The sequence below is a fragment of the Photinus pyralis genome, unplaced genomic scaffold (genome assembly GCF_008802855.1).
Source record: "Photinus pyralis isolate 1611_PpyrPB1 unplaced genomic scaffold, Ppyr1.3 Ppyr1.4_LG4, whole genome shotgun sequence".
NCBI lineage: Eukaryota > Metazoa > Arthropoda > Insecta > Coleoptera > Lampyridae > Photinus > Photinus pyralis.
This window is the reverse complement of record NW_022170511.1, coordinates 40270243-40282624: the sequence shown is the minus strand read 5'-3', so window position 1 is coordinate 40282624 and position 12382 is coordinate 40270243. Positions and strand designations below refer to the sequence as shown.

Genomic DNA, 12382 nt, shown 5'->3' with positions numbered 1-12382 from the left:
TTAAGTCTCTGATCCTGCCCGGCTTTAAATAAACAGTTGTGCATTTTTAGGAGCGAAATCCTTTGGCCTCAAAAGCTTCTTTGTGAAATTATACTGACTGCTAACACGATAACTTGCACATTTGTTACTTAGTCCTGCAATAGGCCTTACGCTTGGACGGGTTTGTAAAATACGATAAATAACAAATATCACAAACTTGTTAGACGTGAATTTGAAGTATTTTAGTGAATTTTAACAAGGAATTTTCGTTGCTATTGCATAAAATTTGGCTAAGAAAGTAAGAACTCTCGACAATTGAATTGTACCCATTTTCGATGCTATGTTTGTCCCAATTCAGCTTGAGAACATTTAAATTCTTCATTTTCTAGTTGATGCATCCCTCCTCCTAAACCTCTTTAAGGCGTCCTTCACACATCCTTCACTCGTCAGACCTCTTTCGCACATCCACTTCCAGAAGAAGGCTTCTGTGCCTTTTTTACGTTTTCTTTCCTTATTTCTATGTTTAGCCAAACATCATTCATGCTGTCTTCACACTTTCTTGACGCCTTCTTTTCATCTTACACCTCCAATTTACTTACATTTCATGCTTTTTTTCCTTGCTTCCTTCAACTTTCTTCCATTTAAACTAAAATTTATTGACACTCCTTTCAAAGCTCCTTCAAGCATATTTGTGGACGCTTTTATCATATATGCAGTCTTTATTTACCTCTCAGTTCGCATTTACTTAACGGCTGCTTCTCTTAAGTACAATTTAGCGGACTTCTGCCCAATTTTCTATCATTGACATGGCGTCTGAACGCAAAAGAGGAAAACCAAGACTGTCGTATAGACGATTTTGTAAACGCAATCAACAAGTCACAACCGCGGATAAGGATTAGCACTAATAATTCCTTAGGTTATCGTTAACCCATCGTTTCCATGGAAACAATATTGTTTTCTGTTCTGAACTTCATTGTACTTCGTGTTCCGCAGCCCATGTTTAATAAAAATGACAAATGTGATTAGAATTTGCTGCACTTTATCTACCCTTGCCGTTAAAATAATCACTTTATCTACTGTTACTAACCACAAAAGTGCCAATTTAAGTTCCCCTGTCAAATAAAGCGCTTTTATTCGATGGGATATAACTTATCGTAGGGGAGCTAGCTCGAAATCTACTGAACCAGAGTGATCAAAATTTAAATCGATGCGAGTTCCACTTTGGCCTATCCGAGTATGCTAGAATAGGTCACGTTACTTAAGGCTCCGAGGCTACGCACTCGTCAAGTTTCAGAAAAGTTTTAAGTCGTGCTATCACCGATTATAATTGTACTACTAGTGATATTACACCCGATTATTTTTATCGTTGCTGCTTATAAATTGGGGCCATAGAAGCCAGAAGAATTGAACCCAGGTGTTTTGATTTATCCTTTTTGATTTTGTAAAAAAATTACAAAATTTCTCAAGCACGTGTACCCTTACACGGTATTTCACACCTCCATGTTAGAGATGCATCGAATGGGAATATTTTTATAAAAACAAATTGGACATAGCCAAAGCTCTACATAATTTTTCTTCGCACCTCCTTTTAGGGCGTGCCATCTTGTGGTAGGGATTTTGGTAATATTTTTACATGAACAAAAAGCTAAGATAAAGCTTCAAAGCAAAACAAAGTAATAAGATCTTTACTAATTCAGCAAATAAAGTGTAAGTGTAAATTAGACAAATTTTAAAACAATCGCCATCCTAATGATGCCAGTAAAATTAAAAGTAACATCTTTATACAGGGTGACTGGTTCATAAACGTATATATTGTAGAGCATGGTAATAGAGGTCTTTTGCAGTTGTTTTAGCCAAACTTGCTTTGTACGAATGTGAAGAGCTAATCTAATTTTTGTGTTTTCTTAAAAATCCGCCATATCGTCTTACTAATTTAAAAATTAAAGCAAATACAACCTTTTTTCCGCAATATTTCAGTTTCCCTTATTAGATTTACACATTGGAAACCATTCTCTATCCAAACTTATGTTAAATACTTCGATCTAATAGTAATACAAAACCTAAAACCTCCACTTGTAAAACAAAACTTCGAACAACTTGTACATTCACATGAAGTTATTTAAAAATTTAATGATATATTAAGTGTAGAGATTGTTGTAAAAACTTCCCTGTTCTATTGCCTTTCAGAGGTACAAAGGTTTACTACTTATGTTGTATTTGCTTTATTTACAAATCCTCAAAGGATTTATAATGTGCACACTGCAATGGCATGTGGAAAACATGAAATGCATGTCGGAACAATTTTTTAATTGCGAACATAGGAGTTTGCATGCAATGCAATTTCCCTATGTTCGATTTTAAAAAAAACACATCAATCTATGAGGTGTGCGCGGTTCACATTCCCAAATCGCGCAACTTGTGTGACTATGAACAGCAACTCTATAGTCTTTATGATGAAGAGCACTCGGTAAGATTTTTTTTAAAGAAGCCATGTGAGGCCATGGCAACTTTAGGATACATTTTTCTTAAACTTACGATAACTTGACCTCACAGGCCACGCACTGACACCACAATTCATTGTGAACCAACCTTCAATTATTTGTAGGTCATGTGCACCTGGTATTCTAATAATTTGATCTATTCAATACATAAATGAAGAAAATAAGAAAATAAATACCGAAAACAATTACAATAAATGTTCGAAGTGTCCTCCTTGACATTCTAAGCAATAACTTAACCGATTTCGTAATTAAATTGGACGGCGGTATTTTTAAAAATGTGACAGCTGTCAATTGTATCTACTACTCATTTGAACTACCTACTCAATAGATTGATGTGTTTTTTTTAAAATCGAACATAGGGAAATTACATTACATGCAAATAGTACGTCGGGTACATGGCTAGAATGGGGAAAATACTGCACTTTTTGATTGGAATATGCCACTTTCTGTGGTAATAGTTAATACCAAAAGGCAACTTTTGAGATAGGGAGCCACTCGAAAATCCGTGCAGGAAACCAAAATGGTGGCCGTCAAAATGGCGCCATTAGCCGCAATATATTTTTCTGTATCTCTGCTCCTAATAGTCCGATCTTAATTTTCTTTTTTTTTATTGAAAGCTCTTGTGACGAGGAAACTTTTTTGCTATATAACATTTATCTCTAAAACTTAAGGATTTAGCACAATTTAAAAAAAAATGTTTTTTTACGAATTTGAATCACAAGTAAGCTTTTAATTGTGCAATATCCCGGTCTTTTCGACAAAAAAGGCCATCGTTTAGAAATACAATCGATACAACCCCAAAACTCCTTGTATCTACCCTGCAAGTTCGGAAAATTTCAATCCGCCATGTTTTTTTTTGAAAAAATGCGCAATATTTGTTTCATCAGGCACGAAATCAAGCATTATGAAAATTGAAAGGAAAAGCCTCGTCAATTTTTTTCTCTGAAAAACAGAAAATACACTCTGCTTTTAAAGAAACACTCAGTATAGCTGGCAGTATAGCAACTTTAACTCTTACTCTCGCTCTTATTTTACTTAACTAGTTGGTTTAAGCTACAACGAATGTGAAAATTGGAGTGCTTATTTATCAGATCATGGGTTTTTTCGATGGTTTTCTCTCGGGTTTTCTTTAAGAATATTAACGGAATATTATGATTTCCAAGTTTTAGATACCTATTCATATAAGTTGAATCATTTTTATTATACAGGGAATCCACCTTCTGTAAGCGGACGATAGAGCCTCAATCTCGGCCTCAATGGTTGAGATTTATGGTAACGGTTTGTTGGTACGAGAAGCCTGAGGGGAAGCCTAAAACGTATTTTTAGGTATATAGGGTGTTCTCGAGGGCAGCCTATACATTTTGATATTTTTTATAGGTATCCCCGGGTATCCCTTAACAAAAGAATTATTTTTGTAGGTCTTATCGGTTTTTTTTTCGTAATGCTAACCGCGAGGCTAACCGTTTTCCGGATATGCTTTTTATACAGGGTAAAAATTTTATCTTCAAATCATTTTTTAAAGAAGCTTTTTATGACATCCATAATTATAAAAAGTTTGCTACCAATCCACGTACATTCAATTTGGGGTCAGTAGCATACTTCTACACAGTCAAAGGGGACATACTGTTTTTAAATAGCAACCACTATTTTCTTGACGTAGTGAATTATTTGTCGATACAAATTGATACAATAAAATTTATACAGATTTTAGGAAGGCATTTGATAAAGTACATCACGATTTGTTGTTAAGAAAGCTTTATCAGTATGGCCTATCAATCAATTTGTTACACTTTTTTGCTTCTTATTTACGCAGTCGCAAACTTGCAGTGAAATTTAATGGTAACACATCAGGCAAATTTGAAGCTAATTCTGGAGTACCGCAAGGCTCTATTTTGGGACCTTTGCTGTTTCTGATTTTTATAAATGATCTGCCTTCTCAGTTTAGTAACTGTCAATCTTTACTTTTCGCGGATGACCAAAAAATATTTATGCCTATAACCAGTATTTCTGATTGTTTAAATCTTCAAAATGATCTTAATAAATTGTATCAGTGGCGCCGTTTGAATAAATTACCTCTAAACATAAAAAAGTGCAATGTATTATCGTTTTAGCGCAAGAAGAGTACACTCTTTTTTAATTATGAAATTAACGGGTTAAGTTTGGAACGTGTAACTTCCATAAAGGATCTTGGAGTAACTTACGATGATAAAATGAACTTTAATAAACACATAAATATTACAGTGGCTGGTGCATACAAAACTTTGGGTTTTATTGTGAGGCAAACCAAGAATTTCAAAAACATAAGTACAGTTAAACGACTTTATTTTACATTAGTTAGACCAAAGCTTGAATATGCTAGCACAGTTTGGCATCCAAACACGTGTAATTCAATAAAAGCAATTGAAAAAGTCCAAAATAAGTTTTTACGATTTCTCTATTATAAAAAATTTGGCACTTGTAACAATAAATAAATAAATAAATAAAACTCGTTTTTCAAATAATTGAATTTTAATATTTCTTTAGCTAATCGACTTCGAATCGTATAGACCGATTCATCATCAGACCTTAAGAGTCAGAAAATTGTGCTGAATAATACAAATCCTTACATATTAACATTTGACGTGGACAAGTTACACATAAAAATCGGGTTGAGCTTACTTGTGATTCAAATTCGTAAAAAAAACACTTTTTTAAAATTGTGCTAAATCCTTAAGTTTTAGAGATAAATGTTATATAACAAAAAAGTTTCCTCGCCACAAGAGCTTTCAATCAAAAAAAAGAAAATTAAAATCGGACTATTAGGAGCAGAGATACAAAAAAATATATTGCGGCTAATGGCGCTATTTTGACGGCCACCATTTTGGTTTCCTGCACGGATTTTCGAGTGGCTCCCTATCTCAAAAGTTGCCTTTTGGTATTAACTATTACCACAGAAAGTGGCATATTCCAATCAAAAAGTGCAGTTTTTTTTGGCGTACCCAACGTACTAAAATTCCTATGTTCGCATTTAAAAAAAATTCACTGTATATTAAGAGATAGAGGGAGAGTCAACATTAGGTATTAGTTATGACGCCATGCAGAAATGTTATTCTGCTAAAAATACCTACGTTTCGTATCTAAAGATTCTAAAGATTACCGCCGTTAACTATTTAGTACTTATTATTAATTCATTAAACAACCCAATGTTTTAGTCGCTGAATCACGCACAAACGTAAATGATACAACCCCTAACTCTGTTGTGTTTAGTGCAAGTAATAATAAGGCATTAAAGCATTCAGCTTTCTGGTCAAGTTTTATCTTGGGTCGAATTGAGTAAATGTAAACTCTTATCTCTATTTCTGTCTCCAATTTGACTGCAACATTATTTTGAGGCACCTCACAACATTACAGTTTTAAGTATAAAAAGCAACAGGAACTATAAGATTTACATTGTGCAGTGGTCGAGGTGTAGTTTTTAAATTTAAATTTCGCGCCATTATGTAGTTTAAACACAGTTATTGATGTACGAATGAAGCTGAATACACGTAAATTAGGTTTTTTATCGAGGGCCATTCCTACAATACGCACTTTGAAGTTACTCCACCAAAATTGATTTTACAAATAAATAAATATTCATAAATGTAACAAATGTACCTAAGTAGTTATTGACATTTCGAAAATCGATTCTGTCTGGTCAACATTAATTGGTGAAATTGTATTTTGTGCGTTGTCTAAATAACTACCTTCTCCACAGTTCTAAAAAGTTACGTTTACCCTAAACTAAATGTGTCAAATAAAGTAAATTGCCTTCATCATCAAATTAGAGTTCTTTATTTCTGTAGGTATAGTCCATGAAACGACACTTGTAGCTACATTAATAAAATACGATCATCGTAAATTTGGGAACCACTTAACGCTACTGATCACAAGTTTAATTACTAGATTAAACGAACTTACCTGGTGAAGTTCTAATCTTAATTGTATGAGACATCACTGCTCTCAAGTTTTAATGTAGTACTTGTTCTACGAGACCGAAACGCACGCATTCAAAGCAAAAGCTAAAAATAGCCCCCCACCCGCCTCGTTAAAGGTTAACTGTTATTCATTGTTGAAAGCTGCAAACTAAATTAAGTGGGTAAAAACAAAAGGGGGTGGGTGGGATTGAACTTGAGAGCAGTGATGTCTCATACAATTAAGATTAGAACTTCACCAGGTAAGTTCGTTTAATCTAGTAATTGTATTTCGACATCACTGCTCTCAAGTTTTAATGTAGATGTTCAAAGCAATGTTTAGTTTGCTACAAATTTAATATTTATCAGAAATACACCTAAAAAACAATATGAAAGATATAACTACCATAAATCGAAATCATAAATTTATAATTGAACTTGCAAAAACGTTGGATTCACACAAAGGCAAGTTATAAAAATTAGCAAAAGTTTCTGAGCTTTTGCTCCAACCAGCCGACTTCCTAATAGAATCTATATTTACTCCAGATCTAAAAGCAGCCGACGTACTAGCGTGTCTTATACTATGCGATTTAAACAGTGAGACATCGACACCACTATCTGATAAAACAATCTTGATCCAGCGACTAAGGGTTTGCGTACTGTGAATCGCACAATGCGGTTTATTAAATGAAATGAATAAAGAATCAGCTGAATTCCGCAAACTCCTAGTCCTAGAAATATAAACTTTGAGCGTATACGCTGCGCACAACTTTTTGTCAGAGAAAAATGGCAAAATCAAATTAGGCTGTACTCTATTTAAACCAGAAGTTTTGATCTCATCAGGGATCCGAATTTCAATCTGCTTATCCAAAAATACAATGTTAGAAAGTTTAATTTTAGAAAGAGTCTGAATCCTATGGCCAGTAGTTAAAGCCAATAAAGTAACTAGTTTTAAAGAAAGATCCTTCAAAGGTAAGTCCTCTGAAGGCAAAAGAGTCTGTAAATGCTGTAAAATCACATTCGGATCCCAGATGGAGTCATACTTTCTCCTAGGCGGTCTACTTCTAAAAATTCCTTTAAACAATCTCTTAACTTCTAGATTGTTTACAAAATCATTGCCCCTAACAAAACTAATCGCCGATCTTATGACATTTAGGTAGCTAAAAGATACACCTTTATTAAATTCTACGGTAAGAAACTTAATTATATCTGAGTGAGAACTATTGTAAAAATCACAACCATGAGTCCCACAAAAATACCACCATCTAGAAAGAGCCGAAGAGTACTGCTTTAAAGTAGCTGATGATATTGAGTTGGTGAAAAGTTCAAAAGATTCAGGAGGAATTCCTCTCAAACGATAGGCTTCCCTGATAACTTGCACGAAACCAGGGAAAGTGATTTTGCTAGGGGATGAACGCGATTTCTGTAAGGTAAAATTAAATTACTATCCTCATCGTCAATATCACTACTTTGAAAAATAATAGGCTTCGATATGCATAGTTCCTTAAAGAGAGGCCACCAAACCTGAGTAGGCCAAAAGGGGACCACTACAATACCTACGGCCCCATCAAGGCTTATCTTTTGGAGCACTTTCAAAATCATCGAAAAAGGAGGAAACGCGTAAAAATATAAATTTGACCAGTTTAAGGTAAAAGCATCTACTGCTACCGATAGAGGATCTTTTCTCCAGGAAACAAATCTATTACACTTTGTATTAAATCTGGAGGCAAAAAGATCAATTTCTGGTACACCAAAAACGGAAATTATTTCTTGGAAAACCTGATCTGACAATTCAAATTCTGTTTCTACATCTAACTTCCTCGATTCACGATCGGCTATAACATTATCTGCAGAAGGAATGTAAGATGCAAACAAAAAAATTTTCCGGTTCTCACACCAGTCCCAAATATCGCGCGCCAAAGTATTAAGAGTAAAATACTTGGTTCCCCCAAACTTATTAATGTAAGCAATAGCAGTCTTATTGTCTATTCTCAATAAAATTTCACAATTTGAATAGTCAAATGCAAAACAAATCAGTCCATAAAACGCCGCTAAAAGTTCTAAGCTGTTTATATGGAGAGTTTGTTCAAAAACGGTCCAAACACCTCTGGCCGTCTTCCCTTGACAACAAACACCCCAGCCTGTCTTTGAGGCATCAGAAAAAATTTCCAGGGCATATCGATAAGTCCTAATTGGAGTTGAGATCATCAAGTTTGTTTTCCACCAATTTAAGTCTCTAGCTAGGGAAACTGGAAATGTAAACATGTCATCAAAACTCTTATTGTTTACCATTAACTGAATGAACTTAAACCTTTCAAATGACTTGAAGTGTACCCAACCAAAACGTACTGCCGGACAACTCGAAACTAACTTCCCTACAAGCCTTGCAAAATTACGGAGAGAGTACTCGTAACCGTAATCAAAACTATTCAATAAAGCTAATAAGCTGGCAATTTTCTTTTCCGGCAATCCGATAGTCATATTAACAGAATCAAAACAAAAACCCAAGAAAGTGCAAACCTTGGACGGTACCAATTGGCTTTTGACATCATTTACAATAAACCCAAGCTCACATAACAAAGACCGAGTTGATGATACGTTTAAAGAACAATTTTCATATGAATCCCCCAATAACAAGAAATCATCTAAGTAAGTAACAGAGAGTAGCCCTTTACTCCTGAGACGCCCAAAAATAGGCTTTAAAATTTTAGTAAAGATAAGAGGGGCAGTGCACAAACCAAAAGGTAAACATGTAAATTCATATAATTGTCCCTTAAACAAGAATCTTAAAAATTTTCTTGAATCCTTATGTATCGGAATATGATAATAAGCATCCTTAATGTCTAATGTGGCCATAAACATATTCCGCCTTAAAAGACAAGAGACCGTCCTCCAGTCCTCCATTTTGAAATGAGAAGTATTGATGTACTTATTTAGATTTTTTAAGTTTAAAATCAATCTGGAGGTCCCATCAGATTTAGGCACAAGAAAAATACCAGATAAAAATTGGTTATGCACAAAATCACACTTAACAATAGCCCCTAAATCTAACAGATTAGAAATGTGAAAAGCAATCTCTTGTTTTTCTTTACAAGACCAATTAGGTTCAGTAGAAACACAATTGTAATTAATGTTATTACAAAAAGGTATCACATAACCTCTAATAACTGATAACACCATGGGGTCATCGGTTACACGTCTCCAAACAGGAAAAAAGTGGGCCAACCTGCCCCCTGTTTTACTTACTATTGTTTTCGAGGTTGGAGCCATGGCTTCCTTTTGTTGGAGCTCTGATTGGGAGTGAACTTTTTCTGCCCGCCTGTGTTTGGAGTTCTCACTGCTCCCTGTGCTCGATTCCACCGATTGGACACAAGCGGGTTGCGAAAGTTTTTTGAGCCATGTACGACAGCTTTCGGTTTGGTCAAACTTAAATCCTTCGACACTTTCTCCAGGGATTTGGAAGCTTTAACTTTTTCATCTAAGTCGGCTCCAAATAAGAAATCGTCTAAAGCAATTCCATCCAACGTAGACCGTAGAGACTCACTTATATTCGATCTTATTAAAGATCTTCGCACCTGACTTTGATTAAAATGGATGTCAGACATAATTTTTAATGAATCGTTCAAAGATTCAATTATGCTCTTGTCAAAAGATTTGACTCCAAGAAGTGTGTTTAGACACACCGAAGTAGCTGCAAGTGCCACTCCTAAACGAGCTTGTAGCTTAGCTAAATTTGCGTCCCTCTGCACGAATTTATCAGGTATCGACATGGACACCAAGGGATTTAGCTTGGGGCTATTAACGGCAATACAATTCTCAGGAACCTGGTACTTCTGTAAAAGTTTGGACATGTCTTCGGATTTTAACCCATTTCTTAGAATGAAAGTCAAATTACTAGCAATCCGGTCGTGTATTGGTGGTCCAACCGAAGTCGCTGGAGTAGAAACGTTCCCCAACAACGACAACAAGTCATCCTGCTCCGATGGAGATAAAACGACAGGAGCCGACGCACAGTCCAAGTTTTCTTTCTCTGCATCCAACACAATGGACGCAGAATCGGCGCCAACATCCCAAGCCTGTCCTGAAGCAGGACTAACCTCCAGGCACGAAAAACCGCCACCTCCTTGTGAGGGGGAAGGTGTAGTCAAAAGTCGCACGGAAAGGTCTGTAGGGGTCAGCGACCTCGACCTTGAGCCTAGCACAAAGGAAACCGTTAACGACTGTGACTAACACACATTTCTAGAAAACTTTCTAGCTTCGTAACAGAGCACTATCTTATTACGGAAAATGTAAACAAGTTACAAGATAAATAATCGCTAGAAACTTTCTAGCATCGCTTAAGAGCACTATCTTAAAGCGAAAAAAGAACAAACCGCTGTTGCTAAAAATAAGTGATTAATAAAATTAAATTACTTACTGCTACAGGGCGAACAATCATCCCTCTTAAGCTTCTTCTTTAACCTAAAAAGCTCCTTCTCCAGCCTTAAAAGCTTCTTAGCACGGCTTCGCTTTCCCATAATACGTATGAAAACGGTCGCACGCAAAACAAGAATGAATAACAGTTAACCTTTAACGAGGCGGGTGGGGGGCTATTTTTAGCTTTTGCTTTGAATGCGTGCGTTTCGGTCTCGTAGAACAAGTACTACATTAAAACTTGAGAGCAGTGATGTCGAAATACAATACACGTTAGTTTTCTCTCTTAAATTGCGACCCGAGATCAAACAGTACGATCTTGAAAAAGCTTCAGTATTCACTATTTGGTTAACTACAAAACGATTTATCTCCCTTTGTCCTATATTTCTCCGTCCACACATGATTTTAGTATCTCAAAACACGCGTCAAATCTCTAAAAGTACTTGAACCAACAAGCTTCACTACCCTGAAATGCTTTTAAAGGAATATGCACTATATTTTACGGAGCATGGAACGAAATTCATAACCTTATTGTTCTATATCTACTATCCACGTACCTCTTATTTGGTGTGACACGTCAAAATTTAAAATGTTAAACTCAATAAACGCCAATGAATAAATCTCGGTTTAATAAAGATTTCTTTTGAACTTAATCATCATTTGCAAATAAAAAGGCGCAGGTTCCATAGTGAATAAATAAAAACAGTGGGTAGATAAATTACGGGCTTACTCGGAGTTTATTGAGTCAACTGCGAAAACTTAAGGAATGTTTGGCAAGTTTTCAAGATACATTGCTACTGTTCGCATCCCATTAATTTTATACTACTTCACTGTTCGTCTCTTTTTAATTTCGACAAGGGAACGTCAACTGCAGCCACATTTCACAGATTATCATTTCGATTTAATTTGGCCAATTGCTTATCGATTTAGGCTACGCACTGCGACGCACAGGCAATTTGCAGATTATATCGAAACGTCGGCCCGGTCAGTTTTTAGGAATGAAATTTACGACTGGGGGCAGATAAAATCTGTGTTGCATTTCATCGAAATTAGATCTGAAATTTAATAGTCCCTTGCCATCTGAGGGAAACGAATGAAACACAAAAATCTGACTAATCATACCTACTGAAAGTTTGGGAGAAATCGCGAGTATTTGCTGTATACGCATCCACACTTTCAAAACGTAATTAAATGTTAAACATTACTCATTACAAAGTTTCCATTGAGAACTTGGTTACGTTTGTTTAGAAATTCAGGTCACGTGATCATAAATGTAAATTAACGTACGTTGTGGAGTTGTTTGTTTGAGTTTTGTTTCCTAACTTTTGTGTTGCGTTTGCGTTATGTTTTGTAAAGCTGTGATATAGCCCTCTGTCTGTCATAAGAATTAGGAAAAAACCGAATAGGTGAGCTTTGCATCACATTCCTTCTAATTTTGGGAGTATTTGTCTGTCTCGACCAGGTTTACAAAGGAAACTGCTGTTCGTAATAGCATACTTGATTTCGATTCATCTTTGAGCTTTGGTTTTCGTGCATATTACTGGCCCAAGAGGAGGCCTA

The 12382-nt window shown here is 35.6% G+C and overlaps 1 protein-coding gene across 2 annotated transcripts; it reads right to left on the bottom strand.

Annotated features, from left to right (window-relative positions):
* Positions 1-6747: 6747 nt before the first annotated feature.
* Positions 6748-11089, bottom strand: LOC116167895. Of its 2 annotated transcripts, XM_031483488.1 has the most exons (3): positions 10827-11089; positions 9656-10604; positions 6748-7832 (listed from the first exon to the last, which is right to left on the bottom strand). In XM_031483488.1, coding segments are annotated over exons 1-3 (1050 nt in total). In that variant the 5' UTR covers positions 10927-11089; the 3' UTR covers positions 6748-7831. The 2 variants fall into 2 exon arrangements, with proteins under 2 accessions (XP_031339348.1, XP_031339347.1); XM_031483487.1 differs by lacking the exon at positions 6748-7832 and having other exon boundaries at positions 8945-10604.
* Between the last annotated feature and the right edge of the window lie 1293 nt (positions 11090-12382).

Excerpts from the sequence above, each read along its gene's own strand:
- LOC116167895 (XM_031483488.1), bottom strand. The coding sequence starts at position 10,926 with ATGGGAAAGCGAAGCCGTGCTAAGAAGCTTTTAAGGCTGGAGAAGGAG. Across the intron at positions 10,605-10,826 it reads TGATTGTTCGCCCTGTAGCA|GCTCAAGGTCGAGGTCGCTG; the intron begins GTAAGTAATTTA and ends CCTTTGTGCTAG.